The sequence below is a fragment of the Mytilus trossulus genome, chromosome 8 (assembly GCF_036588685.1).
Source record: "Mytilus trossulus isolate FHL-02 chromosome 8, PNRI_Mtr1.1.1.hap1, whole genome shotgun sequence".
Lineage (NCBI taxonomy): Eukaryota > Metazoa > Mollusca > Bivalvia > Mytilida > Mytilidae > Mytilus > Mytilus trossulus.
Window position 1 is genome coordinate 35,877,841 of NC_086380.1, and position 26,856 is coordinate 35,904,696.

Sequence of the window (26,856 nt, forward strand, 5' to 3'; positions counted from 1 at the left end):
TATAATGATATAAATATTTATTTTTTCTTTCTTCCTTTTCCTCCTCCTTTCTTTCTATCTTGTGCTTTCTGTCTTTTATTATCTGATTTCATTCGTGGATCTACAACTTTATAAGGGCCTTTATGGCCAGATGGACGAGCTGCTCGTTTACCCATTCCTTTTTTAGCAACCACATATTTAATTTCTTTCTTTTTGGTTGTTAATAAGCCTGCTTTCTTGTAGATTCTGCAATAAAAATAATTAATGTTACATGTATGTGGCAGCTGTAACAAATAGTATGTTTCTATTAACTTTATGTCAGTATGTTGGGGGTGTTTTTGTTGCAGATCAGTGTTTTAGTTGTTCTGTTTTGTCTCTTAATTTGCTCCGGTTTTAGTTTAGAACCAAGACTTATTAATTTTAACTCTTTAAATCATCTATATGTACACAGTCTTGATTTTTAAGTCATCTCTAAAAGAGAACACTAACAACCATTTTTTACATCATTATACAACCTTGTGCCTAATGTGTGAAGATAGAAGTGCTAACCACTACATCAATTTCACTTTAAGACAAAGTATCACTTGTGTATATCTAATATGTTAACTTATACTGCATATTGTTGTCTTATGAAGACATTCACCAAGTTACAAGATGTTTATTCAAAATCTAGATTATAAAATACTACACATGTTTTCTAAAATATATAAATAACAAGAATGTGTCCATAGTACACGGATGCCCCACTCGCACTATCATTTTCTATGTTTAGTGGACCGTGAAATTGGGGTCAAAACTCTAATTTGGCAGTAAAATTAGAAAGATCATATCATTGGGAACATGTGTTCTAAGTTTCAAGTTGATTGGACTTCAACTTCATCAAAAACTACCTTGAACAAAAACTTTAAGCTGAAACTAATGCACTATCGTAGGTGGGGCATAAAATTGTAAAAACTGCAAATATTGTTTGCCTTCAGACAACCCTCCTCAATTCATTGCAATTACAATCTCTTATGAATTACATTCTAAATACATGTACCAATAATCAATTTCGTCACATTAACCAATTTAGGAATCTGATATTATTATTTGGTATAGGATTAGGTCATTTATTAATTATAGAACATCAATATCTTAGGCAATAATCCAATGAAGATTGTCAATTAGCTAAGGTCTAAAGTCCAAAGTTGCCATAGTCTTCGTCAACAATGGCTCTTGGATGATCAATAAGTGGATAATTAAGTAACGTAAAAATGAAAATAGTTAATAATATGATGTAGAGTGATACACTAAAGTGGCCGTTCAATTTCGGTCAGGAAACTTGAGAACATATTTGTTTTATCATTGATCTCCTAATACTTGACAAGTTCTGATAGTTTGACATATGGTATCAACAATTGTCTATTATCATTATGCTGCCGCTGTCTCAAAGTGTATAGTGCTTAACTGTCTTACCTAAAATGCTTTTTATACTTCATTTTGCATGGAGTATTTCTAAAACATAACTTTGAAATATGTTTTTTTTTAACTTTTCCTTGACGTTATCTATCTTCTTAAACCATATTTACAGTTTTTCATAAATAATAAATTGAATATTTATTTATTGCTCATTATTTGAATCTTTTATCAACCAGGATGTTTAAAAATGCATATATTTTTTAAATCTGTTAAAAATCAATATTTTTTCTTATTTATTTAATCCTTTTTAGTACATATAATACAACCATATCCAATTTTATAGCCTAAAACAAATTATATTTAGTTCATCGAGAAAAAAACCAAACTGATATGGCTTTCAAAGGATTACTTGTTTAGAATAACAAACAAATCTACAGAAATGTTCCAAAACATTCATTTCTCATCTAATAATGTTTTGGGGTAAACATTTTTAATAAAACTTTCCTTTAATTATTTTTCAAAATATCTAATAATGAATCCTAAATTTATTAAAATATTAACATATAATTACTAAAATCAGAATTTAATGTACATGTATCTCTTTTTATCTTTGGATCTATTTCTACAAATTGTGCAAAACAGCTCTGAATTTTGACTGCGATTAAATATTTGACAAAGCAAAGGTTTCTGACACAGAATAAATGTGGTATTTGAATTTAATCTAAACATTTACCTTTTATAGTCCAATAGCCAAGATGTAAATACATGGTTAGATTCAGCATATTGAAGAACTTCAGGAATTTTGTTTTGCTAGAGTCATACCAAATCTAATATGTCTAATTATGGACCTTTTGAACCTCAATGCGGACTTATTAGAAAATGTGACAAAAAATTGAAAACCACAAAAATTTTCATCTTTCAAAAAAAACACCATTCAATTGGCCAAGAAATAAGCAATTTCTTAACGTATTAGAAAAGTTTTTTTTTTTATCTACTTTTTGCTAAACCATAAGTAGGGCCATAATCCTGACAATTGATTCCAAACTTCCTTTTAGGGTATGGAATCATGTAGTACAATTTCATAGAGATTCATACTCTTAAAGACAACTCTTTTCTCATCTTGGTCTATATGCATATCTAATAAAGGACACTTTGCCACATTGTAGATAAAAATAGAATTCATGACAAAAATCTCTATTTTGTTGATCTTGTATTACTAATCATTTTAAGGTGGTACCCAACACTTTCACAAAAATAAATTTGGCTCGTTTAATTTTCATCAAATTTTGACGAGTATTTACTTTGACCCTTACACAGAAATATGAAAATTAAAAAAAAATTTAACCAACAGTTTTGTCAGAAAAATTACACTGGTTATATAGTAGTTTGACAAACACCATTTTTGATCATTGAGAAGCTTAATATTCCTGTTACAACACAAGGTAATTAAAATGTTTATCTGACTTTACAGAGTTATCTCCCTGTAGTTAGGTACCATTTTAAGAGTCTGTTTAGTTTCTTTCTATCATGTCTATATAGTTTAGTTGTTTCTCATCAAATTTACCTATATACAGGTTTAACTTTATCTACTTAAATTGTTTGCAGATGTCAATCTAAATTAAAATGCTTGATCAAACTTTGATACAAACAAAACAAGCAAGCAAACCAAACATTGAACTTGCTAGCATTAGGATAACAGCTGTAAGGGCAATTACTCCTATATAAATGACTGACAGTCTGCTAACTATATAGGCAAATAATATAATGAAATAACTCCAATTAGGAATTGTCTTAATTGTAGATCTTTCTTGCTGATTAATTTTGCTTATTTAAGTTTATAATAATACTAAGGAGAGATTGACAATTTTGACCATTAGTCACATTTGTAGAATTTGTGTATGGATAATTTTTGCAACTTGAAATTTCTCTCTATCTTAGTTTTCAAAATGATAGGCAAAATATGAAAATGGGTAATAAGTACTATAAGAAGTTTTGATGAACAATAGGTAGAACTCACATTCTGAACATTTTTGCTATAGTCAGATTTTCTTCATTTACAACAGTTTTTTTTAAAATAGACAACCTTGCATTTCACCCATGTTCTATTTTTAGCTATGTCAGCCATCTTGGTTAGCAAGATGGGTCAACTGACACATTTTTTAAACTAGATACCCAATGATGATTGTGTCCAAGTTTGTTTGAATTTGGCCCAAGAGTTTCAGGAGGAGATTTTGTATAAGTTTTATACCATTTGGTTGGGACAAACTGAAGCTAGAGAGTGGCGATGGACAAGAGAAAACATAAAGTCCCCTCTCCATCAGCGGGGCTGAAGGTTCACCTTATAGGTAGTTGACACATTATTTTGCATTATGGAACTTAATATCAAATCAGATTAATGCATATCATTTAGTACTTTAATTGGCAGTCTGTTTTGCATAAAACTTTGTAGTTTTAAACTGTGCAAGATACGGTTTCCACTTTTCCCATGCTTCATCAAATATTTCATGCATTATAGCCACTGTAGACATGTAATTTTTATAAAGTAAAAAAAAAAATACCAAACCAATGCCCCATAATGCTTGCTATCTATTATATTTTAAACAAGAATATGTTCATAAGTACACAGATGCTCCACTCCCACTATCATTTTCTATGTTCAATGGACTGTGAAATTGGTATAAAACTCTTTTTTGGCTTAAAAAATAGAAAGATCATATCACAGAGAACATGTGTACTAAGTTTCAAGTTGTTCAGACTTCCACTTCATCAAAAACTACCTTGATCAAATTTTTTACCTGAAGCGGGAGAATGACGAACGAACATAAGCACAAACCAGAAAGCATAATGTCCCTCTACTATCTTAGGTGGGGTATTAAAATATGAGACATTTCTTGCATTTGACATATTTGTTTCACTATCAGAAATGGCAGTTATGCTGGTGTGTTAGAAGCAGTAAAAATTAAAAACAATATAAGGTAAAAGATCACCTTATAATATTATGATCCAAGCCACTGTTGGTTCAAATTGGCCTAGTGGTTCAGAGAAAATTCATTTTTTTGTGATAAGTCTTCAACAAAAACATACACCAAGTGATGGAATTAGCATGTGAGCTAAAACCAAATATATAAACAATGAAAACCCTTGAGTTAACATGTAATGACATTAGGCAATATGTATGCACGTAGATCCCTTTGTTTACAGTTCACCCCTCCAGTGCTGCTAGGGTACTGCAGAATCTCACTCCCTATCAGGTTTAAGGGAGATGTGCCACTAACATATTTTATAATGTATACCAATGGACAAGGACAATCCCCACCATAACACAAGGGAGTGCTAGGACACCAGGTAGTCTGTTATTATGGTGTCCAGAGTAAGTTGTAGTGCTCGGACAGAATCACTTGGCTGATCAGCAGGAACAGTCAAACCAGAGAGATACATATACATTGTATCAGCAGATTGATCACCAGGTCAATGAATGGAAAACTTTCACCAACAGAAGTCCTACAAAGTACCCATTCGTTTTCTTGTTTTAACTTCTGTCTTGGTATCAGGGTTGTGTGTGGTTGGTTAAAAATCATCATTTGATGACTGAATCTTCAGCAATGTAGCCATCAGCCTTAACCACTAGACCATGAACCCACTCATGCCAATAACAGCCCTAGATATTATCACTATATAATAAACTTACTGTTTAATCTGCTGCATTTTATCCCTCTCATTAATATCTACTGTATCAGAGACGGCTTCAGCCCTCTTCCTGGCTCTGTCTAACCTTTTACCTTCCTACAATCAACAAACAACATTTTATATGGAGAATTGAAATTTCAAATTTTGGCTTTATCATGACGGTCAGTTTTTATAAGTGGAGGTAGTCCCTTAGAGAACCATGACCTTTATACAGTAAAATTATAATACTGAAACTCAATACAAGTCAATTAAAATTAGACTTTGAAAAGTTTGCGTTTTATATATAAAAGTTTAAAGGTTTAAAGTACTCTAGCATAGAGCAATATGGTAATCAGGCTAGATCAGCTATTTTAAGTTCTACAATGTTTTACTCTTTTCCTTTCCTTGAAGATAAAAGGGTCGAAAGATGTGAAGGTTTAACCTTATATGGAATTATTCTAATCCATGCAAATAGAAAAGAATGATGGACAAAGCATGCTAATCCACGTAAATGTAAAAGAATGATGGACAAAGCATGCTAATCCACGTAAATATAAAAGAATGATGGACAAAGCATGCTAATCCACGTAAATATAAAAGAATGATGGATAAAGCATGCTAATCCACGTAAATAGAAAAGAATGATGGACAAAGCATGCTAATCCACGTAAATAAAAAAGAATGATGGACAAAGCATGCTAATCCACGTAAATAGAAAAGAATGATTGACAAAACATCTACTCACCCTTTGTTTTTTCCTAGCCTTGGCTTCTGCTACTTTCTTGATAGGACGAGCATCTATATCTTTCATCTTCATTTTATACTCCTGAACTTCATCCTGAAATTATATATACATTAAGTTATTTTTTTACACTATTGAACTTTATCCTAAAATTATATATACAAAAACACATAGCTTTTGGGGCCCTTTACAGCTTGCCGTTGGGAGTGAGCCTAGGCTTTGTATTGAAGACCATACCTTGACCTATAATGGTTTACTTTTATAAATTGTGACTTGGATAGAGTTGTTTCATTGGCACTCATACCACATCTTCCTATATCTAGTTATAATTTTATACTCCTGACTTCATCCTGAAACTATATACTGTAAATTCGGAAATTATTGTGTGCATTTATTATTGAGATTTTGTCATTTTAGATTTTGAGAAAAATCCTGTTTAATTCATATAAAATATTTCAAAATTCGAGTTTAAATTATTGCGTTTACAACTCTGTCGTATTTTTCGGAATAATAAAAACCTCACAATAATTTCTGAATTTACAGTACTTATGCAGCTATATCTTCAATTTAAATGAAGCTAAATGTTAAACTGGACCAATCACTTATGTCATGCCAGACTGAATAAACGACACAAATGTTTTAAATCTTTGTATGTGCGAAATTGTCAGGAGGTATATGACAGAATTTTTTAGATTTCTTTGCCATTTGTAGTATATAAATATTCTCCAATACATAGGTGAATAGTTATCAACACCTTGCAAATAATTCAACTAAAACAAGAATGTGTCCCTAGTACACGGATGCCCATCTGCACGATTATTTTCTATATTTTCTAGGACCATGAAAAAGGGGTAAAATCTCTAATTTGGCATAAGAGTTAAAAAGAACATATCATAGGGAACATGTGTACTATGTTTCAAGTTAATTGGACTTCCAAAAACTACCTCGACCAAAAACTTTAACCTGAAGTGGGACAGACAGCCAAACAGAAGGACAAACAGAACAGAAAACATAATGCCCATAAATGGGGTCTAATAAATGGGGCATAAAAATAGCAATAATGACATTTTAAACAGGCAATGAGTTGTATGCTTTTGGACTTAGTTAAAGACCTGTGTGATTTTAAGACATTCAATAAAAGTGCTCTTCCATTTGCTTTTGAATAAGGTGTCTGAATTTTGTGACATGACAACAACACAAATGGATCATACAAAGGAAATACCACGGATCATTTCATCACGCCTAAACTTTTTTTTTACAATAATGTTATTTCACAAAACTAAACTTGCTAGAATATATACATATGAACATACATATATATTGAGGGATTAAAAAGAGTAAATAACTTACCTTTGTGACGGGTAAATCTCTTCTAGTATGCTTTGATTCATCCGCAACGAACCATTCTGGCAGAAATTCATCATCATACATATACCTGCAATATATAAAACTATATAGTAGTGGTACACATTTGTTTTTCATAAGCATGAATAGATTGAACTTTTGTTTAAAGCTCATCCTGAACTTCTAATATTTGTCAACAGATGTTAAGCATCCAACAAGCAACCAAAAAAGGTACATTGAATGAACATGATGAATCATATATTGTGAAACGCTGAATTTAAATCAGCTAATCATTTATCAAACATTTAATTACCATGATTCCTAATTATTTAGAGCATATTTGTCTCAATTCTGTGTCTCAATAAAGATATCTTTTGAATTTTCCCAAACATTTCCTTTGTCACAATGCTTATATTATAACATCACAATAAGAACTTATTTTTAATGACGTCATCTACGAATGTTGACCTGGATTCATCCATAAAATACAAATTCATTACTGTGAACTTGGGGTTAACAGCTAAAAGTAATGCAGTATATAAATAAAACAAAGAGAAAAAGTTGAATCAGCATAAGGAACGTCACAACTATATTCTAAAGAGGGATTTTCTACTTTCTCAAAGTATAAAAAGATTGGTGTAAGGTCCTACCTATGATATCCATCATCAACAATATCACGTTTCCTCTTCCGTGATGTTACCATGGCAGCTCCAATAGCTAATCCTACAGCATTTAACTTTGGGATATTGGCTGCTACAATAATAAATTATACAATATTCTTTATTCAATATTTTGTATAAAAGCCTAACTTAAAGCATGCATGCATAATTGTAAGAGAAATGTCTTGTGAAATTATCTTGTGTTACTGTACAATGTGTAAAAAAACACATTCTTTACATAAACAAAACATTAAATCTTGAGAACATCATTTACTGTCAACCAACTAGCATTCGGTGAAAACAATTATGAGACAAGCAATGTTTTTTTTCATTTGATCATTCAAAATGTAAATATATAAACAGACATGTGTGCTGGGGGTACCAGGATTTCCCGAGAAATACAAGAAAAACGTAATATCCCCAAAACAAACTGATATATCCTGAGAAAAAGATTTTTAATGGTGTTATAGGTATTTCATTTTTTATAAAATTTACTTCTGGATACTATCTTATGATCATAAACAAGTTTCTCTCCAAGTTTGGTAGAAATCCACTATAGTTTAAGAAAGTTATTAAAGTTTCAAAAACTTTAATCACAAGGGGAATATTTGTGGACACTGCTGGTAACGACGGAATGTAGGATCGCTATGTCTCGCTGGAAGGCTCGACAAAAACAAATAATATCTTTAATTAATATTCTTTAATATTGTTAAAAGTAGTATAACACTATAAAAAGTAGCATAACACCATACAAAAACTTTTCTCGGGATATATCAGTTTGTTTTGGGGATATCACGTTTTTTCTTAAATTTCTCGGTAAATCGTGGTACTGGTGTGCTGCTGACAACAAACAAACAAATAGCTCATACACCTAAGAGAAATCCTAAACTGAGAAAATACAACACATTATAAGTTTACCTGAATCTACTGGTACCGTTTCAAAACCATCCTTTTTTGTCTGTGCTTTTTCTTTTTTTCTACTTTCCTTTTCCTTTCTATAAAGTTCTGAAGTATCGTAATCACTGTCACTAGCATTGCTATCACTACTACTTTCACTTTCAGTATCACTGTCATCTGACAAACCACTATCATCTGAATCTTCTAACTGTTTTTTAGATTTTGAATCAATTGGATGTTTGCCATTAGTCAATGTATCACTTAATTTTTTGTCTGCAGTTTCAGCAATTTTTACACTTGGTTTCTGGTCAAGAATTTTTCCACCTTTTTTAACATATTCAGTTGCCATTGTTTTTAATTCAATGTCTTCATGATCATCATCAACTAGATCAGCAAATATATCCTACAAATAATAACAAAAATATCAATTAGCAATTTTTTAAATCTTATTTTATCCCTTGTATTTACCAAATGAAAATGACATTACACCATTGACTGAATGTCAATTGTTTAATAAGTAGTTAACCAATCACAATAGCTTTGGGCTCTAGTTGAAAATTTTACCCAGAATGGTTTAGATTCTGGAATGGCAAATTAACTATTGAGCTGCTATCATACATTCAGGTATTTTCATAGCAAGTGCATTTTTATGGAATCTTAACAATTCAATTTATACAGTAAAATGAAGTCATGCTACTTTAAAGGAATATGTGCAAAAACATGATAAAAGCTAGCAACAACATATTCCTTTGCCACAGCAACTCTAATATATATAGCCCAATATTCTGTTTTTTTTAATAGTTGCCATTTTCCCTTAAGGGCATACGATACAGTTTTGATCCTGTATTTACAAGTTCATGAAAATTTGCATTTAGGCTATTTTCTACCTGATTTAATGAAATATGTTATAAAAAATATATCTTCAAGTGCTACTTTTTGAGTAAAATGAGGTCGAAATTTTGTATATTTGCTCAAAATTCAGATTTGTGGCCGTTATTTCGTTTTCAAAAGAAAGACATAACTTTTTTGTTATAAAAGATAAACACAAATTGTTTTCTGTTAAATAATCGGTAATTTCTGTATTTTATAAATATCATAAAAAAATATACAATTTTTTATTCAGAAATAACTCGTATTGATCAAATGTTCATGAATTGAGGAAAAAACGTCATTTTTTACTGCATGTTTAATTAAAAAAAATCCTTACAGTTTTATAAAATTTGGGTCACATAATCTTCCTGCAAAATGAAACAAAATGCCGTTTTGAAAAATAGGGGTCCATGAACTCGTTTTCAAATTAAATCAGTTTGAATGATAAAAATCAGTCGAAAAATGCATCTTTTCACGATATGTCACAGTTTGACGTCGTGAAAATAACAAATTACGTTAGCAACGTCATTACCTTCCCTGTAACTGTATCGTATGCCCTTAACTAAACAATCTTTGTGTATATTGCTCTTTTTTGTAGATGTTTGCAAATTTGCATCAAATAACTTTTTATGCTTGACCATAAGAGGGAAGATCACTTTAATCTTTGATATTCAAGTTACTGATACTGACCATTCACCAAGAGAGGATTACCACTCACTCGCTCTAATAAAACTAAATTGAAAATCTATCTCCCAATTATATAAACTTTATTCTAAATACTGTACTTCAAATACTTCACATACCTTACTGAACCAATTATTTAATTTTTTCTCCGTCCTTTGATCTCTATCTTCCATCTTGACCAGTAATGGATTCTCATCATTATCTTCTGCTTCCAGATCACTACAATGACAGTCAGAATAATATATATATTTTTGACAGGTACATGTTACAGAAAGATAAATTACCAACTTTCCATTATGAATTTTCCTCAGAGTAGAGTATTATTATGATTTTACTTTTTTACCAAGAAACTCTTTTTTTACTGAACAATAAATTTGGAAGATTTAAGACAACCCTGCTTGATGCATATTCTCCATTTAAAAGAAAGTCAACTATCTTTTTAAATAGGAAGATTGAGTTGTAAAAGTTTTTTTTATATCACAAGTATATTTTGTTCATACTAAGTGTGATCTTTAAATTTCTATAAACATTATATAGAGCGATTGATATATTCCTTCCATTCTACAAAACAATTTACAGACAATGACAGACTTAAGCCAATGCATGATTTTATTTCTGCCGATTTATATTTTGTAAACATACCCTTCGATTTCCTCATCATCCATTTCCTCAAACTCTGGCTCCTCCTCTCCCTCATCTCCTGACGAGTAAAGGTCAGAATCTAGGTGCTCCTTGTCCTCACGATCAAATGTCAGTTTTCTCTGTTGAGCATTAAGATCATCATCTTCTTCTACATCTTGTTCTGCAGCATACTCATCAGCAATCATTGTATCACCCTCTTCAACATTATCCAATTGCTATTAATAATAGAATTGGTATTGATGTGTGAAAATATCTTATTCTAGAGATATGTGTCTTAAAAATTCACTTTCTTAACTTTTTCTTGATGAAAACCAGTTTATTTAGATTCCTTAAAATTATTTTAATAACAAGACTAGCTGACAATAATTTATTTTATCAATATACATCCATGGAATTACAACTAATATTCTTTTTGTAATTTCCTTAATTCTTCTTTTTTTTCCATTTTTGGTTTCGTAAGACATGTAAGAAAATCATTTATAAAATTTTAGATTCATCAAGAAATATGTTTCTTAAAAGATAGAATGACATGGTTTTCCAAAGTCACATGGTTTTTAGTTGGAGTGGCAACAAAAATCAGGGAATTATTGGTATGGCTCAATGTTACACACATGCTTATTACACTTAATGCAATTTTTTGATATTAAATCATTAATTTCATTGAAAATGTGGCATTCATTAATTCTCACTTACCTTTCGTTAAGCTCTGCCCACTTATGGCAATGTGTGATAATATTAGCAAAACGTGTTAATGTCTAATATTAACACCAGGCTGAAGCTAAAGTTTGCTGATATTGAACAATTAACACCCACTACAGTCGAGATTCTTAATTTATGAATGTATTTTTTAAACACCTGTCCTTTTAATAAAATAGTGCCTAACGTCAAGAAGCATTCACTATAATAAATAGAGGCTCAAGAGCCTGTATCGCTCACCTGATTCTACTTGGGTTTTTTAAATCATATAAAAAGATAAAATTTGGCTACAAAGTAACAACACTTGGCCAGCACACCATTAAGAAAGGAAAATTTATGCTAAGATTGCTTTCATTCAATTCAGTTGTTCTCTAAAAGAAGTCATTTGTATGCATTTCCCATAGGGTCCTATGTTAAACTAAGTCCCCCTCTGGCAGTCATCTTGGATGATGAATCAGCTACAAAGTAACAACACTTGGTCAGCACCTTATAAGAAACATTCATGCTATGTTTGGTTTCATTCCATTCACTGGTTCTCTAAAAGAAGTCATTTGTATGCATTTCCCATAGGGTCCTATGTTAAACTAAGTCCCCTGCTGGCTGCCATCTTGGATGATGAATCAGATACAAAGTAACAACACTTGGTCAGCACCTTATAAGGAACATTCATGCTATGTTTGGTTTTATTCCATTCAGTGGTTCTCTAAAAGAAGTAATTTGTATGCATTTCCCATAGGGTCCTATGTTAAACTAAGTCCCCTGCTGACGGCCATCTTGGATGATGGATCGGCTACAAAGTAACAACACTTGGTCAGCACCTCATAGGGAACATTTATGCAATGTTTGGTTTCATACAATTCAGTGGTACTCTAAAAGAAGTCATTTGTATGTATTTCCCAAAGGGTCCTATGTTAAACTAAGTTCCCTGCCAGTCACCATCTTGGATGATGGATTGGCTACAAAGTAACAACACTTGGTCAACACCTTATAAGGAACATTCATGCAATGTTTGGCTTTATTCCATTCAGTGGTTCTCTAAAAGACGACAAGTGGTGAGATAAGCTCACTTGGCCCTGTGGGCCAGGTGAGCTCAAAACGCATACTTCCGTTGGACGAAAGTTGTTAGGGTGATGAACAAACTCACTGAAAAAATTATCACCAGCCACTTTGTCTTAATTTGTGATAATTTCCCCCCTCATGTGTTAACCTACCCTAACACCTTCATCCAAGGGCAGTAAATTTATTATTGTACATCAAAAAGAAGCTGTAAATACTTTTCCAATATACATACTGTTTTATTCTTAATTTTCTGTAAACTAAACATTCCAATATCATCTACAAAGTCGTGTCTATCGCCAGGTATTATCATCTTCAGGTCAATCTTTCGTCGTAACTTGGCTTTCTCCCTTCTAATCTTCTTTATTTTCCTATAATGAAAATAAATGTGCATTGTTTTATTACAATTCAAAAGTTTTATTCACTTTTTAAAAGTACAGACCTGAATAGCAGATTCCTCAATTATAAATCTTTTTTTCAATATTGAAAGCCATTTTAATTCAGAGGGTGTTGAGTGCTTGAAAAAAAGTCACTGCTCCTGATTTTGAATTACTGGACCTTACATAAGTATCATTGTTATATTCACAAATATTTACTGCTTGTTTGACATAACCATAAGATCTGTATACAAATAAAAAGAATATTTAAACATATTAAAAACTTTAAAGGAATCAAAAAGTTACTTGAACTTACCATGTTACACTAACAGTCAAATCTGTATTAAAAATGCACCATCCAGACAATAAAAAAACAAATGAAACAGTGAGTTACAAGCCACTGCTCACTGACAAGAACCCCACCCGCCCAGGAAGTTGTTAAAATTGAAAACAAATCACAAGGTATAGCTGACCTATATATAAACCCTGAAACCAAATTGAAGAAATCCTTTATATGTAGTTCTGGTGAAAGATGCGGTGAAAAATATTCATGGGAGGGACTGACAGACTGAGGGATGATGTACAGACAGAGGTAAAACAGTAAACCCCACATTTTATAAAGCTGAGGTATAAAAACTTTCAAGGGAGGTAACATTGAATTGAAATGGATTCAAAGTATATATCTATCACAAAATCTTGTAAAGAAAAGGGTGAACTGATATCTTTAATAGAGGTGACAATTATAGCAGTTTGAATGTATGTTTATCAGTTCCTTAAAATGATTTAATGCCTTCTCAAAGATTAAAGTCATAACTGACCTTTTTAAAGCTTTTTTCTCTTCTTCCTCAGCCACTGCTATTTTCTTCAACAACTCTGCCTCATCTTCCTCGGAATCTTCTGCCTTCTCTTCTTTTTCTTCTTCTTCTTTTCTGATTTATTGAAAATAATTATGGTGTAAAAAAACATGCAATGTTAGCAAAGATGACAAAATGATACTTCAGGCCTTGACTCCATACAATGTACATTGCAAAGTCTATGAAACTGTTAATTTCAAATTGAACAGATAATTTACAAAGAGATCACTATATGCATTTCAATAATCATTTTCAGGGATGATAAAAACTATTATCCTAATTAAGAGTAATTTCTTGCAATTTGATCATGTTGATTGGCTGATATCGTCATAATAAGTTTCAGTACAATTTTTTATCATGTCAATTAGAATGATCTCCCTTACACCATTGAACTAATAAAAGATAGGTCATGTGGTCAATTTGATTGGCAGTTTAGGAGGTGGTGCATTGTAATTAAAAGTCCACCTTGTCTCTGATTGTTTAGTGATAATAACAGTTGTCAATCATACTAGTTGAATCAATACCCACTTACCTAATCAAAATGTTTTTAAAAAAGCCTGCACAACAACACACATTAATGACATACATTCTTGAATGAACTGCTCCAATAATATACCCAGTTTTTTCAGTTTATTTGTGTATTACACATGTATGTGCACATACATGAGAACTATAGGGAACTATATTTTAGTGTGAATACATTTAGTAACAGTAGCTAAACTGTCCTGTTGTTAGGGAGGGTGGTGCCTAAGTAAAGATTTAGAACAAGTTCTAATCTTTCCAAAAACCCCAGTTGAGTTGCTTTATAGTCCTAATATTTTTCACAGTTATAGATAAAATATATTTGGTTAATACATCTAGATGAATTTATAGCCTCACCCCTCACTTGATATGAATTTTATTGAGTGATAAATTCTCATATTAGGACAACTGCACACTGTGTAACTTACATAACAATCTGGGAATAATGTTGGTTTTAAAATGAAATGTGTTTATTCTATTCAATTTATTCTAGTCATAATAATATACAAAGTACTTACTCAGGTTCGTCCTCTTTATCTTCTTTGTTGAAATCCTTTTTCAGTCTTTTCCTCCAGTTAATTATACTCCTACAAAGTAAAGACAATAAATATTGAAAATTTTAGTCATTTAATTATTTGTTAACATTTCAAATTTCATTAAAATTTTTAGTGCGACTATGATATAAAAACATAAATTTTCACACTTTAATTTAAGAATTGAATGCTTCTTTTTGTAAATTTGTTGGGGTGTAACAGCTTTGACTGAAGTACTTTTGGTATGAAGTTCAGAAGTGCTAATTCTAAAATGTGTGTACAGTCAACGCTTTTACACCTCTATAAAATTACTTGAAGAAGCATTCAATACCTAAAATTACATTATTTTGCTAGGATCATAAAAAAAAATTTCTATCAAGATTTTATTTTATTTACCTGTACACTTATTTGTGGAAGCTCATGCCATCATGAATGTTACATTCCCTTTTGAAATGAAGATGAATTTCGGAATGGCACGAGATTGCTTCTAGCCATTCAAAATACTGTATTATAATGAACAAGAATGTGTCCATAGTACATGGATGCCCCATCCGCACTATCAATTTCTATGTTCAATGGACCGTGAAAATGGGAGAAAATCTCTAATTTAGCATTACAATTAGAAAAAATTATATCATAAGGAACATATGTACTAAGTTTAAAGTTGATTGAACTTCAACTTCATCAAAAACTACCTTGACCAAAAACTTTAACCTGAAGTGGGACAAATGGACGGACGAATGAACAGACAGAGGGACCACAGACCAGAAAACATAATGCCAATAAATGGGGCAAAAAAATACATGCAATTTAATTATAATGTCATATTCTGTCAAGTCCCTACTAAAGCTCTAGTTCTGATTCCATGTTATATATTAACAATTGACATGGAACTATATTTTTTCAATGTGTTCTCAATATTTTTTAAATGCGTTTTCACTATGTTTTGATGCAACCCAATAAAAGTTGTCTTGACAAAATCATCTTGTATTGTTGTAAATAATGTCAGTGTTGTAAAATTACAACATTTCTATAAAATGTAAAATTGTTTTTATTGGGAAATAACTTTTTCACTGAGGTCAATATAAACAATTAAACAATTACCGTAATTCTTTCTTGCCCAAGACTTTTATATCTCCTAAACAGTGTTTCAACTCTTCTGTGGATGCAGGATGGGTTGCTATTCTATCTTCATCAAGAATGACCTAATATTAAAAAAAGTCAGTAAATCTTAAAATCACTGAAACATGTCATTTGTTTAAAGAGGACCAAAAGTCTTAATATGCTTCCCACTTAAAAAATATTTAATTTTAGCTATTTACAACATTGAGAGGGGGTAGGAGGGGTCCTGATCCCGAAATCCCAGGCTAAAAAAACACCTGATCCCGAAATCCTGGGCTTAAAAACATGAAATCTTGAAGTCCCGAAATTTGAAAAAAAGAATTCCCAGATCCTGAAATCCCAAGCTTAAAAACACCTGATCCGGGAGTCCGGATAAAGGTCCTATCCCCCCTCTACATTGAGAACAAAATAGCAGCACTTCAAAATTGTTATTTGTAATTTGCATCCCTATACATTAACAGAAAGAACATGTACAATAAATGCATCCAATAATTTCCACTGGATGATAAGAAAACAACATTCAAATTATTCAGATAATTCTGGGAAACCTTTGTTTTATAATTCAGGCACTTATTTATCACATGAAGATAAACAAGAACATATGGCCTAATTGGTATGAAATTGAATGATCTTATATATGTATCTGAATATAAAGAATATGCAAATATATTATTAGTTCACCTTTCTAGTAGAATATTGCAATTAATATCACAGTTTATCAAGCCCTAATGATGTTTATTAAATTTTTGCTACAGCTTATTTCATAACGCATGAAAAGGAAAACTTTGATTAGCTTGCTTGCTTTGTTTGTATAAAGATAAGATAAGATAAGATAAGATTTATTTTATTAAAGTGTCACCATCCATTACAATATCAATATATATATATATACACATAAAGTCATAAGAACCCAACATTTATGTAAAAGTGCCAGCCGAAAACGACTTATGAGACACTATCATTAAAACAAACATCTAATACATACATAAAAGGACAGCTTTGATACATTTAAAATGTATTTCGTAATTTAAAAAAAATTAAAAATTAAAAATAACAAAACATATATAATTTCTAGATGACATGTTTTCGTCGATAAAACATATGATAAAGGGAACTAGCTAAAAGAGGAACCATATTCTCATTACACATAAGATAACGAAGTTTTTCAACATCACATAAATTCTCAAAATCAACATTTAAAAGACAGGCTTTGGCATATAATTCATGTCTGATATCAGAGTAAAAACAACAATTAAAAAGAAAGTGTTTTTCATCTTCAATTTGGCTACTATCACAAAAAATACATAAACGGTCTTGTAGAGGTTCTGGTGGTCTAGCATATCGACCTGTTTCAACTTTAAGTTGTAACGAACCAGCTCTGAATAGTGATAAAATACGTCGGTGGCATCTATTATTAACTACCTTTACATAAGGCTCCGTACCAATACAAGTTTTAAACAATCTATAAAATCTTAATTTATTACCATTGACATTATTTTTATCATTCCATACTTCATGGTGCCAATATTCTTTTTCAAAAACTTGTATAGAGTCCCATACATTACTCATATTAATTTCATCTTCTACATTTATAATCAATCTATATTTACGAGCTAACTGTAAAACTCTATAATCCCATGACGATTTTCTTCTAATCGCCCAGGTATGAACCTTTTTACATATATTACTAGTATTGTCACATTTTAGACGATTCCAAAGTTTAAAAACTTCAACTTTCAGTAGTGCATCGCCTGATAAAAAACCCATATCACCTCTAGCAGCTAAGTTGCTGCTTCTTTTGCTTAAGCCTAAGAAAAATTTACAAGCATTGTTTTGCAAATTATTTATACAATTATGTATATTAATGCCCCATACACCGGAAGCATATGTAAAAATGGGTTTGACCAAAGTGTCATATAATTTAGTAAATACATCAAAATTCATACCACCAGTTTTACAAAATTTGGCTTTAATAACACCAAGAGCTCTATTAGCTGATTTATACAATTCTTTGGCAATTATAGAATTATCTGAAAATTCATTCAAAAGTACACCAAGATATTTATAACAAGCTGCATATTCAAGACAAAGTTCGCCACATTTGAACTGAGAATTACTTCTTAGTACAGATTTATTTCTAAAATGAACAATTTTGGTTTTGTTTTTATTCAGAGTTAATCTCCACTTTTCACACCACTTATTTAAAATGTCCAACTGCTTTTGCAGTTTCTCTGCATCAGGTGCAATCAATGCAATATCATCAGCATATAATAACATAGAGACCATAATGTCATCTATTTGAATACCACAATTTGCTTCTCTAATATCTGAGACTAAATCATTTACATAGATAGAAAATAAAGTCGGCGATAAAACACAGCCTTGTTTTACACCAAGAGCAACAGGAAAAAAGGATGTCATAAAGTTATTTACTCTGACTGCACAATTAACATTACTGTATAAAGAAGTAATACAATTTAAAAATATACCGCTAATACCAACTTTTTTCAATTTAAAAATTAGACAGTCTCTATCAACGGTATCAAATGCTTTCTTTGCGTCAACAAAACATACAAATGTATCCTTTTTTGCATTTTTTCTACTTTTAACAATATTATCTAATACATAAACATGATCTGTACAGTTTCTACCTTTTCGAAAACCGTTCTGTTCATCACATAAAATTTCATTTTCATTAAGCCATTTATTCAAACGCTTATTTAAAATGTCAGCAAAAATTTTACATGGGATAGATAAAATAGTTATACCTCTATATGACATAGGATCGAATTTACAACCACTATCATTTTTTGGAATAGGATTAATAATTCCATTTAACCATAAATCAGGCACTTTACCATTTTGAAAGCAGAATGAAATAAGTTTAAATAACAGGTCTATACATATGCTATTGCGTAAACTTTCCGCAGGAATATAATCAAAACCGACTGCTTTATTCAATTTAGTCCTATTTACAGCGTCAATGACATCTTGTTTTGTAACAGGGCAGTTCAAAGTGTCACAGTTCCTAGTCGGGAAAACATGATTATTTCCCTTTACCCAGTCTAAATGATTGTTATCAAAATTGCCATTATCACCAGAATTAAATAGTTTTTCATAATCTGTTTTCCATTTGTCCAGGACAACATCAACATCACTACTAAAGCCTTCATCTGTTTTTACTTTGAATGGAATGTTTTGGCGACGTTCATTCGCAATACCAATATTACCAATGTATTTCCAAAAGTCCCGAGTGTTATTACTTTGAAACAGTTTAGACAAATTATCCTGCTCCTTTAATTGAAAGTTACGTTTAGTATTTCTATTTAGCTTATCGAACTGATTATATTGTACAATTATATTGGAACAATCTCCAATTACATTTAAATATAATATATACTTGCTTCATAATGCCTGTCTATATTGCTTGCAGATGTCAAACTTAAATACAATGATTCAGCTTACGTTTATACAAACAACGCAAACAGGCCAGCCAAAGTTTTACTCCACAAGCATTAGGAAATTGGCTGTAATGCTAATTGTATAACAAACCTGATTAGCCGCAGCCAATAGTTCTAAATAATTCTCACTCTGTATAAATTCTGAAGCATTTAATGTGTGGAAGAGTGTGTAGTCTCCTTCAGCATAACCATCTCGTTGTCTGAAATATAGAATTTATATAATTATATATACAACCATATGATTAAATAGAAGCAAGACTATGATATCCACTGAGAAATACATTCTAAAAGCCTTAATTTGCAAAAGATTTACAAAAATTTTGCCATTTTCGCTGTGAAATGATAAAAATTGTTTGGTCAGATTCCTCATTCGTTGGAATCATGAACTAGAGGCTCTAAAGAGCCTGTGTCGCTCACCTTGGTCTATGTGCATATTAAACAAAGGACACAAATGGATTCATGACAAAATTGTATTTTGGTGATGGTGATGTGTTTGAAGTTCTTACTTTACTGAATGATTCTGCTTCTTACAATTATATTTATAATGAACTTTGCCCATTAGTAACAGAGAACTATATTTGGTAAAAATTTACATAAATTTACCAAATTAATGAAAATTGATAAAAAATGACTATAAAGGGCAACAACTCCTTAAGGGGTCAATTGACCATTTAGGTCATTTGACTTATTTGTAGATCTTACTTTGCTGAACATTTTTGCTGTTTACAGTTTATCGCTATCTATAATAGTATTCAAGATAAATAAAAACGGCAAAATTTCTTTAAAAATTACCAATTGGAGGGCAGCAACCCAACAACCAGTTGTCCAATTCATCTGAAAAATTCAGGGCAGATAGATATTGACTTGATTAACAATTTAATTTCATGTCAGATTTGCTCTAAATGCTTTGGTTTCATAGTTATAAGCCAAAAACTGCATTTTACCCCTATGTTCTATTTTTAGCCGTGGCGGCCATCTTGGTTAAATGGCCAGGTCATCAGACACATTTTTCAAACTAGATACCCCAAAAAATGATTGTGGCCTATTAGTTTCAGTGGAGATTTTGTAAAAGATTACTTAGATTTATGAAAAAATGGTTAAAAATTGACTATAAAGGGGAATAACTCCTAAAGGGGTCAACTGACCATTTCGGTCATGTTGACTTATTTGTAAATCTAACTTTGCTGAACATTATTGATGTTTACAGTTTATCTCTATCTATAATAATATTCAAGATAATAACCAAAAACAGCAAAATTTCCTCAAAATTACCAATTCAGGGGCAGCAACCCAACAACAGGTTGACTGATTCATCTGAAAATTTCAGAGCAGATAGATCTTGACCTGATAAACATTTTTATCCCATGTCAGATTTCCTCAAAATGCTTTGGTTTTTGAGTTATAAGCCAAAAACAGCATTTTACCCCTATGTTCTATTTTTAGCCATGGCAGCCATCTTGGTTGGTTGACCAGGTCACGCCACACATTTTTTAAACAAGATACCCCAAAGATGATTGTGGCCAAGTTTGGTTTAATTTGGCCCAGTAGTTTCAGAGGAGAAGATTTTTGTAAAAGATAACTTTAATTTACTAAAAATTGTTAAAAATTTACTATAAAGGGCAATAACTCCTAAACGGGTCACCTGACCATTTCGGTCATGTTGACTTATTTGTAGATCTTACTTTGCTGAACATTATTGCTGTTTCCAGTTTATCTCTATCTATAATAATATTCAAGATAATAACCAAAAACAGCCAAATTTCCTCAAAATTACCAATTCAGGGGCAGCAACCCAACAACCGATTGACCGATTCATCTGAAAATTTCAGGGCAGATAGATCTTGACCTGATAAACATTTTTATCCCATGTCAGATTTGCTCTAAATGCTTTGGTTTTTGAGTTATAAGCCAAAAACTGCATTTTACCCCTATGTTCTATTTTTAGCCATGGCGGCCATCTTGTTTGGTTTGGCGGGTCACGCCACACATTTTTTAAACTAGATACCCCAATGATGATTGTGGCCAAGTTTGGTTTCATTTGGCCCAGTAGTTTCAGAGGAGAAGATTTTTGTAAAAGTTAACATCGCCGGACGACGCCGGACGCCAAGTGATGGGAAAAGCTCACTTGGCCCTTCGGGCCAGGTGAGCTAAAAATAGATATACCTTTGCATGCAATATGGGTTGATACTTTATTTATACATAAGTTTTAATTATCATCATAACAAAATTCTGAAAATTAATACAAGTCTGAAGCATATAATAAGCCTGTGCAACATATATATATTTCCAAAATAATGAAAATTTCAATTAACATCTATATCTTTGATATCTTTTCAGTGATTACATCATCAGCAGCAATTATGGCTGGGGTGACTAGCAACAAAAAATAAGGTTTCGCAAAACAGAGCTTTATTTGAAAATAAGGAATTGGTACCAACAAAATTATCCTTAAAAATGCATAGACAAACCTTTTCTTTTTCTCTGGATGGATCAAACTAATGGTCTGTTTAGGTTCCATTTCCAACTCCTGGAAAACATACTTGGGGTCCACAAATTTTGGGTCTATTTTATCTGGTGCTAAGAATTTCTCACAGACCACAAATATTTCAGCCGATTCATTACGTGAAGCTTGTGGTTTGGTAGCATGTACACGTTTAAATAACTGTTGCATAACCCAGAGAAGTGCATTGTAGTCTTTGGACCTGAACACTTTTGTAACAAACCATCCACCTGGTTTTAAAAACTCTGTTGCTAGTTTTAATGCTTGGAGAGCAAGCTGAACTGAAAATATACAAGACAAGAAAATACAGTTTACTGGAATAGTCATTTGTATATTTGAACATTTCTCTATGTATCAAGATGGCAAAATAGTATGGAAGATTTTAATTTAAAGCAATATAAAAATCATTTGAAACATAAGAAGCAGAATATGAAACTCTACAAGTCATAACATCCTACTTTTTCAAACCATCCTTCCCTGAAACTTATCACTGTTTGATCTTTATTATACCTTACAAGCCTCAACTGGAATGATTCTCTTGTTTTGCAAAAGTCTGTATACAAGCATATAGAAAATATGTACTTAGTTGAATGTTTAAATTGGTAGATTTTCTTTACCAACAAAAATCTTCAAAATTGTTATCAAATGAAAAGTAATAAACTTGCAGTACCATACCTTCTTGGAAAGCATATAATATCTTACCTTGTTGGAAAGCATCATGCAACCAATTTTTACCAACATTAGGTGCTCCATCATTGAGAACTACATCAGCCTTCCACTGATGTAATTCCTTCTTCAATGTCTGAAAAATAAAATAAAAATATGTCACTATTATATTATCTTATGAAAATAAAACAAAAATATGTCACTATTATATTATCTTATGTGACAGTATGTGTCTTAATCTATATTACAAAAAAATGTAGGCTTTATGTACAGTTTTTTAAAGAAATAAGTATCACTCATGTAGTTACAATAAGTACAACATATAAAGAGAGGCAAATTTTCTATAAAGTTGTTTTAGTTGGTTAATCTAAATATGTTTAAGGTCTACACAGTGCTAGTTGATGATTTTCAAAAACTTCAAGTTAGTGGTTGAACAAAAGAACATATTTGGTTTTTATTTATTATTTGGTGCATAAATTTGGGCGTTAGTATTCTGGTTTGAATTGTTTCATTGTGTAACTTCAGGGCCTTTAATAGCTGACTGTGCGGTATGATTTTGCTCATTGTTGAAGGCTATACGGTAACAAATAGTTGTTAATTTCTATGTGATTTGGTGTTGTGAAGAGTTGTTTCACTGGTAATTATACCATATCTTCTTATTTCTATTTAGCTTATAGCCCTAGTACATTAATTTTTTTAAACTGTAGGCAAAATTCAAACATTTAGTTTGATGGACAAAGGATGTTATTTTCTAACAAGAAATAGCTGTATGTTTTCTTACTAACCTGTCTACATTTGTCTGTAGTGATATCTTCCTGAAATGTTGTTACGTTGGGTATAGGTCTTATAGAAACCAAATCTACACCTGTTGGCAAAAATAAAATCATTTCAGATATCTATAGCATGTATACATGTACATAAATGTTATTTATTCTATTATATTTCAAACATAGAGTAAACATTTGGATTATTAAGGCTACAGCCAAAGTTTCCAATACATGATGGTATTCTGCTTTGGGGTAGGACCAAGGACGAACATTTTATACATGTTATAAAAGTTGTGAATTTGCATGTCCAAACAAAAGTTATATGCCATACTGTGCGCTATATTTTTTTTCTGATCGTTTCAAAAATATTTTAGCAAGACACTTCTTGTTTGTAGATTCATTTCTTTATTCTGATAATTTTATAACTTCAATTTTGATGTCTATTATCTCTGTCATTTGGCTGTGTTTGATTGTTACACATACATGACATAAAATCAAGTTACTTTTTATTCCAGTTGAAAATATACTACTGAATACTACTTACATTTGAAACTTATCTTGTAAAGGAAATTCTATTTTATGACAATTAAGTATACTTTTTGGCCAATTATATCATCTGAAAGCTTGCCTCATGTTGATCTCACAAAAGTGTGTTATTTTATATCTACATGTATGTAGCAAATTTGGTATGTACATTTCTCAAGGCTGTGACAGCAAACTACAAATGTATATAAACCTACCAAGAATAAGACTGGATACTGGAGTATTCTCAGAACAGACTTGTAACCACCCTCCAGGAGCAGCACATAGATCAATCACTACTCTCGACTTCTGTAAGAACTCATATTTTCTGTTCAGCTGGATAAGTTTGAAGGCTGATCTAGCTCTGTAGCCTAAAGTAAATACAAAACTAAATTTCACAATTTGTAATACAATGCCATGGATTCCAGACTGGTAGTGTCATCCTTGATGGACAGGTACAACAAAACATGCCTAACATCAGTCTGTTCAGTCAGGGATATAACTCTATAGGTTTTTAGAGAAAATATCTTGCATGTATTATTACAGATACATTGTACTTTTGTACTTTCCTGTGTTGTTATTTTTAATTCCTTAAATTTTATAAATTTATAGTAGATTTTTTCTAACGTACATTGACATACGTTTGTTATTTGTTAAATAAATCATAATCATTTTTAATTTTGTGTAGGCATTTGGGAATTCTTGAAACTGTGCAGAAACTAAATACACAACCTTGATTGCTTTTTTCACATTTAATGAATATAGAGTGGGGCGCTCATATTCGCCGTGGACACAATTTCGCCGTTTTATGATTTTGAGGTGTAAAAACTTCAAAGGATGGTTAGGATGGTTGAAATGGAAGAAATATGCCGGTAAATTGTATTTTTAAAACAAATATGGTTATATTTGAAAATGAAACAAAATTTTGGCACTAGTCGCAAAGGACCGAAAAACGGATAACAATTTTCAGCCAATTTCCTGAATGAACAAAAAAATTCAAAGAAGTATTTCTTAGTTATTTTCTTGACTTATTGCCAAAAATTTCAGTTTTTTACACCTTTCAAATGTCTGCTATTCATCTTTAATGAAATTTATTTGATAAATATTAAATATTGTTTAAAGCTGCAGTGTTTTGGTTTTAAATAGATATGCAAAAAAGGGCGAATATGTGCCCCCTTTGACAAAAAATCAGGAAATTTCAAACACCCTTAAATCACACGTTTCAGATGATTTTTCTCAAAACAAACACGATTTCAAGCCAAGAATAATTTGCATTTGAAGCTATCTTCATATAGAAATATCAGTATACTTCAAAAACATAAAGACGTGAACATAAACTGAAGAAAACATGGAAAGATATGTCGAAAATGAGCACCCCACTCTATTAACAATATTTTTCATCAATTATGGTAAATCCAAAAATTGAGGGTAAGATTTGGAGATCCCATTGGGGAACAGATATCAATCTGAGTCTTAAATGTAAATTAATACAGTCAGATATACTGTTTCCAGATTAAAACCAACGTTGTGACCTGTATCTGTTAATTTCTGTGTCATCTTGCAGTGATATTGTTTGCCTTAAATTACTGCCGAATAAAGGCTTTTTCCCCTGGAGAAAAATCCCAATTTGAAAAAAAAATGGCTAAAAATTATTCCCAAAGAGACAATTTTTTTTCCCAAGCAGTGCAGTCTTAGTGGTAATTGTGCATGAAAACAAACCGAAGAACACTCATTTAAACATTTTTCATGCCTAAAATGACTATTTGTGCAGATTTGAGGGTCTTTTTATGTATCATCACTGACAATAAGGGGTCTTATTACAAATGAGGGTTTACCTCTGCAAACAGGATCTGCAAATTGAAGTTCCAGTCAATTTCATAGTTTATCATAAATTTCCCAATTTGATAAAAATGACGCATATTTTCCCAATAAAAAAGGGTAGAGGTAGTTTTGAAAAAAGCCAACAATATCACTGTCTTGTTTCTTGTGGAGAGTTGTCCCATATTGGTAATCATATACCACATCTTTTTATAAATTGAAGACAGTATTGTTTACACTAGTCATGACAGTTTAAAGATTCAAGCGGCCTGCAATACCGAATAGGTGTCTCTATTTCATGTACAATAAAAGCCAGAATTAGTATTTTAGATGTAATCTAAAAAAACAGTATATAGACAGATGCAGTTGATTTTGAATCACAATAATTTAAAGACACCACAAACAATAAAACTACACGACCTCTCTAAATTCTAATTGCCTAACTCTACCAAAGCGAGAATTTGCTTTCATGAGCTTCAATGTAATCGAGTAAATTTGAGAGAAGACTCAAAAGTGTAGTGTTTTTTTTATGAGTGGTGGGGGTTGATCATTGAAAAATATCAAATCCCATATATTATAGTGAAAACTATATATTAAAAATGATGATTACCTGTTTCCTTAGCTAGTTTGTAAAATTTGTCTTTTCTGGATTTTCCCGTTTTACTTTTCTTGCCCATATTAAATGATATTTGAGGAACTGAATCTGTTTACATTGAAAAACGTGGTTTCCGATTTTTATGTGTGCTACGTCACTTCCTGTAAATAAATAAAAGTTTCTAAATACAAAACTAAATGACGGAACAGACAACGACTTTTTTCGGAAAATAAGTTAGTAAGATAAACTTTTCTTTGGATTCGCCGCATATGGACATAAGACCAAGCATAAGAGAACACAGAAGTCAAACATGGGGTCAAACATGTCAAACAAATCTAATCACCTTTTTATACAAAGCCTTGCACATACTTTAATTAAATATGTTGTAATATGTATTTTCTTTTAGAGACATCTGCTTATATATAAACTCACAAATTGTTGTGTATACACTGCCAGAAAATATTATGGTGGAGGATACTGATCATT

At 31.4% G+C, this 26,856-nt stretch overlaps 1 protein-coding gene across 2 annotated transcripts; it reads right to left on the minus strand.

Moving 5' to 3' along the window:
• On the minus strand, nt 1-26,531 carry LOC134680905 (pre-rRNA 2'-O-ribose RNA methyltransferase FTSJ3-like). Of its 2 annotated transcripts, none has more exons than XM_063540199.1 (18): nt 26,386-26,531; nt 24,176-24,328; nt 23,454-23,533; nt 22,705-22,804; nt 21,971-22,283; nt 19,594-19,702; nt 16,024-16,124; nt 14,905-14,973; nt 13,829-13,939; nt 12,869-13,004; nt 10,882-11,096; nt 10,359-10,458; nt 8,707-9,088; nt 7,780-7,879; nt 7,136-7,220; nt 5,789-5,881; nt 5,066-5,160; nt 1-225 (listed from the first exon to the last, which is right to left on the minus strand). In XM_063540199.1, the coding sequence occupies exons 1-18, from the start codon at nt 26,450-26,452 to the stop codon at nt 18-20; spliced, it is 2,517 nt and encodes an 838-aa protein (XP_063396269.1). In that variant the 5' UTR covers nt 26,453-26,531; the 3' UTR covers nt 1-17. The 2 variants fall into 2 exon arrangements, with proteins under 2 accessions (XP_063396269.1, XP_063396268.1); XM_063540198.1 differs by having other exon boundaries at nt 7,780-7,882.
• Nucleotides 26,532-26,856: the final 325 nt, after the last annotated feature.

Bases quoted from the DNA above. Each gene is read 5' to 3' on its own strand.
- LOC134680905 (XM_063540198.1), bottom strand. From the start codon at position 26,452: ATGGGCAAGAAAAGTAAAACGGGAAAATCCAGAAAAGACAAATTTTAC. The intron at 22,805-23,453 runs GTTAGTAAGAAA...TTTATTTTTCAG, and splicing joins CTACAGACAAATGTAGACAG to ACATTGAAGAAGGAATTACA. The intron at 14,974-16,023 runs GTAATTGTTTAA...TTTACTTTGTAG, and splicing joins TTGGGCAAGAAAGAATTACG to GAGTATAATTAACTGGAGGA.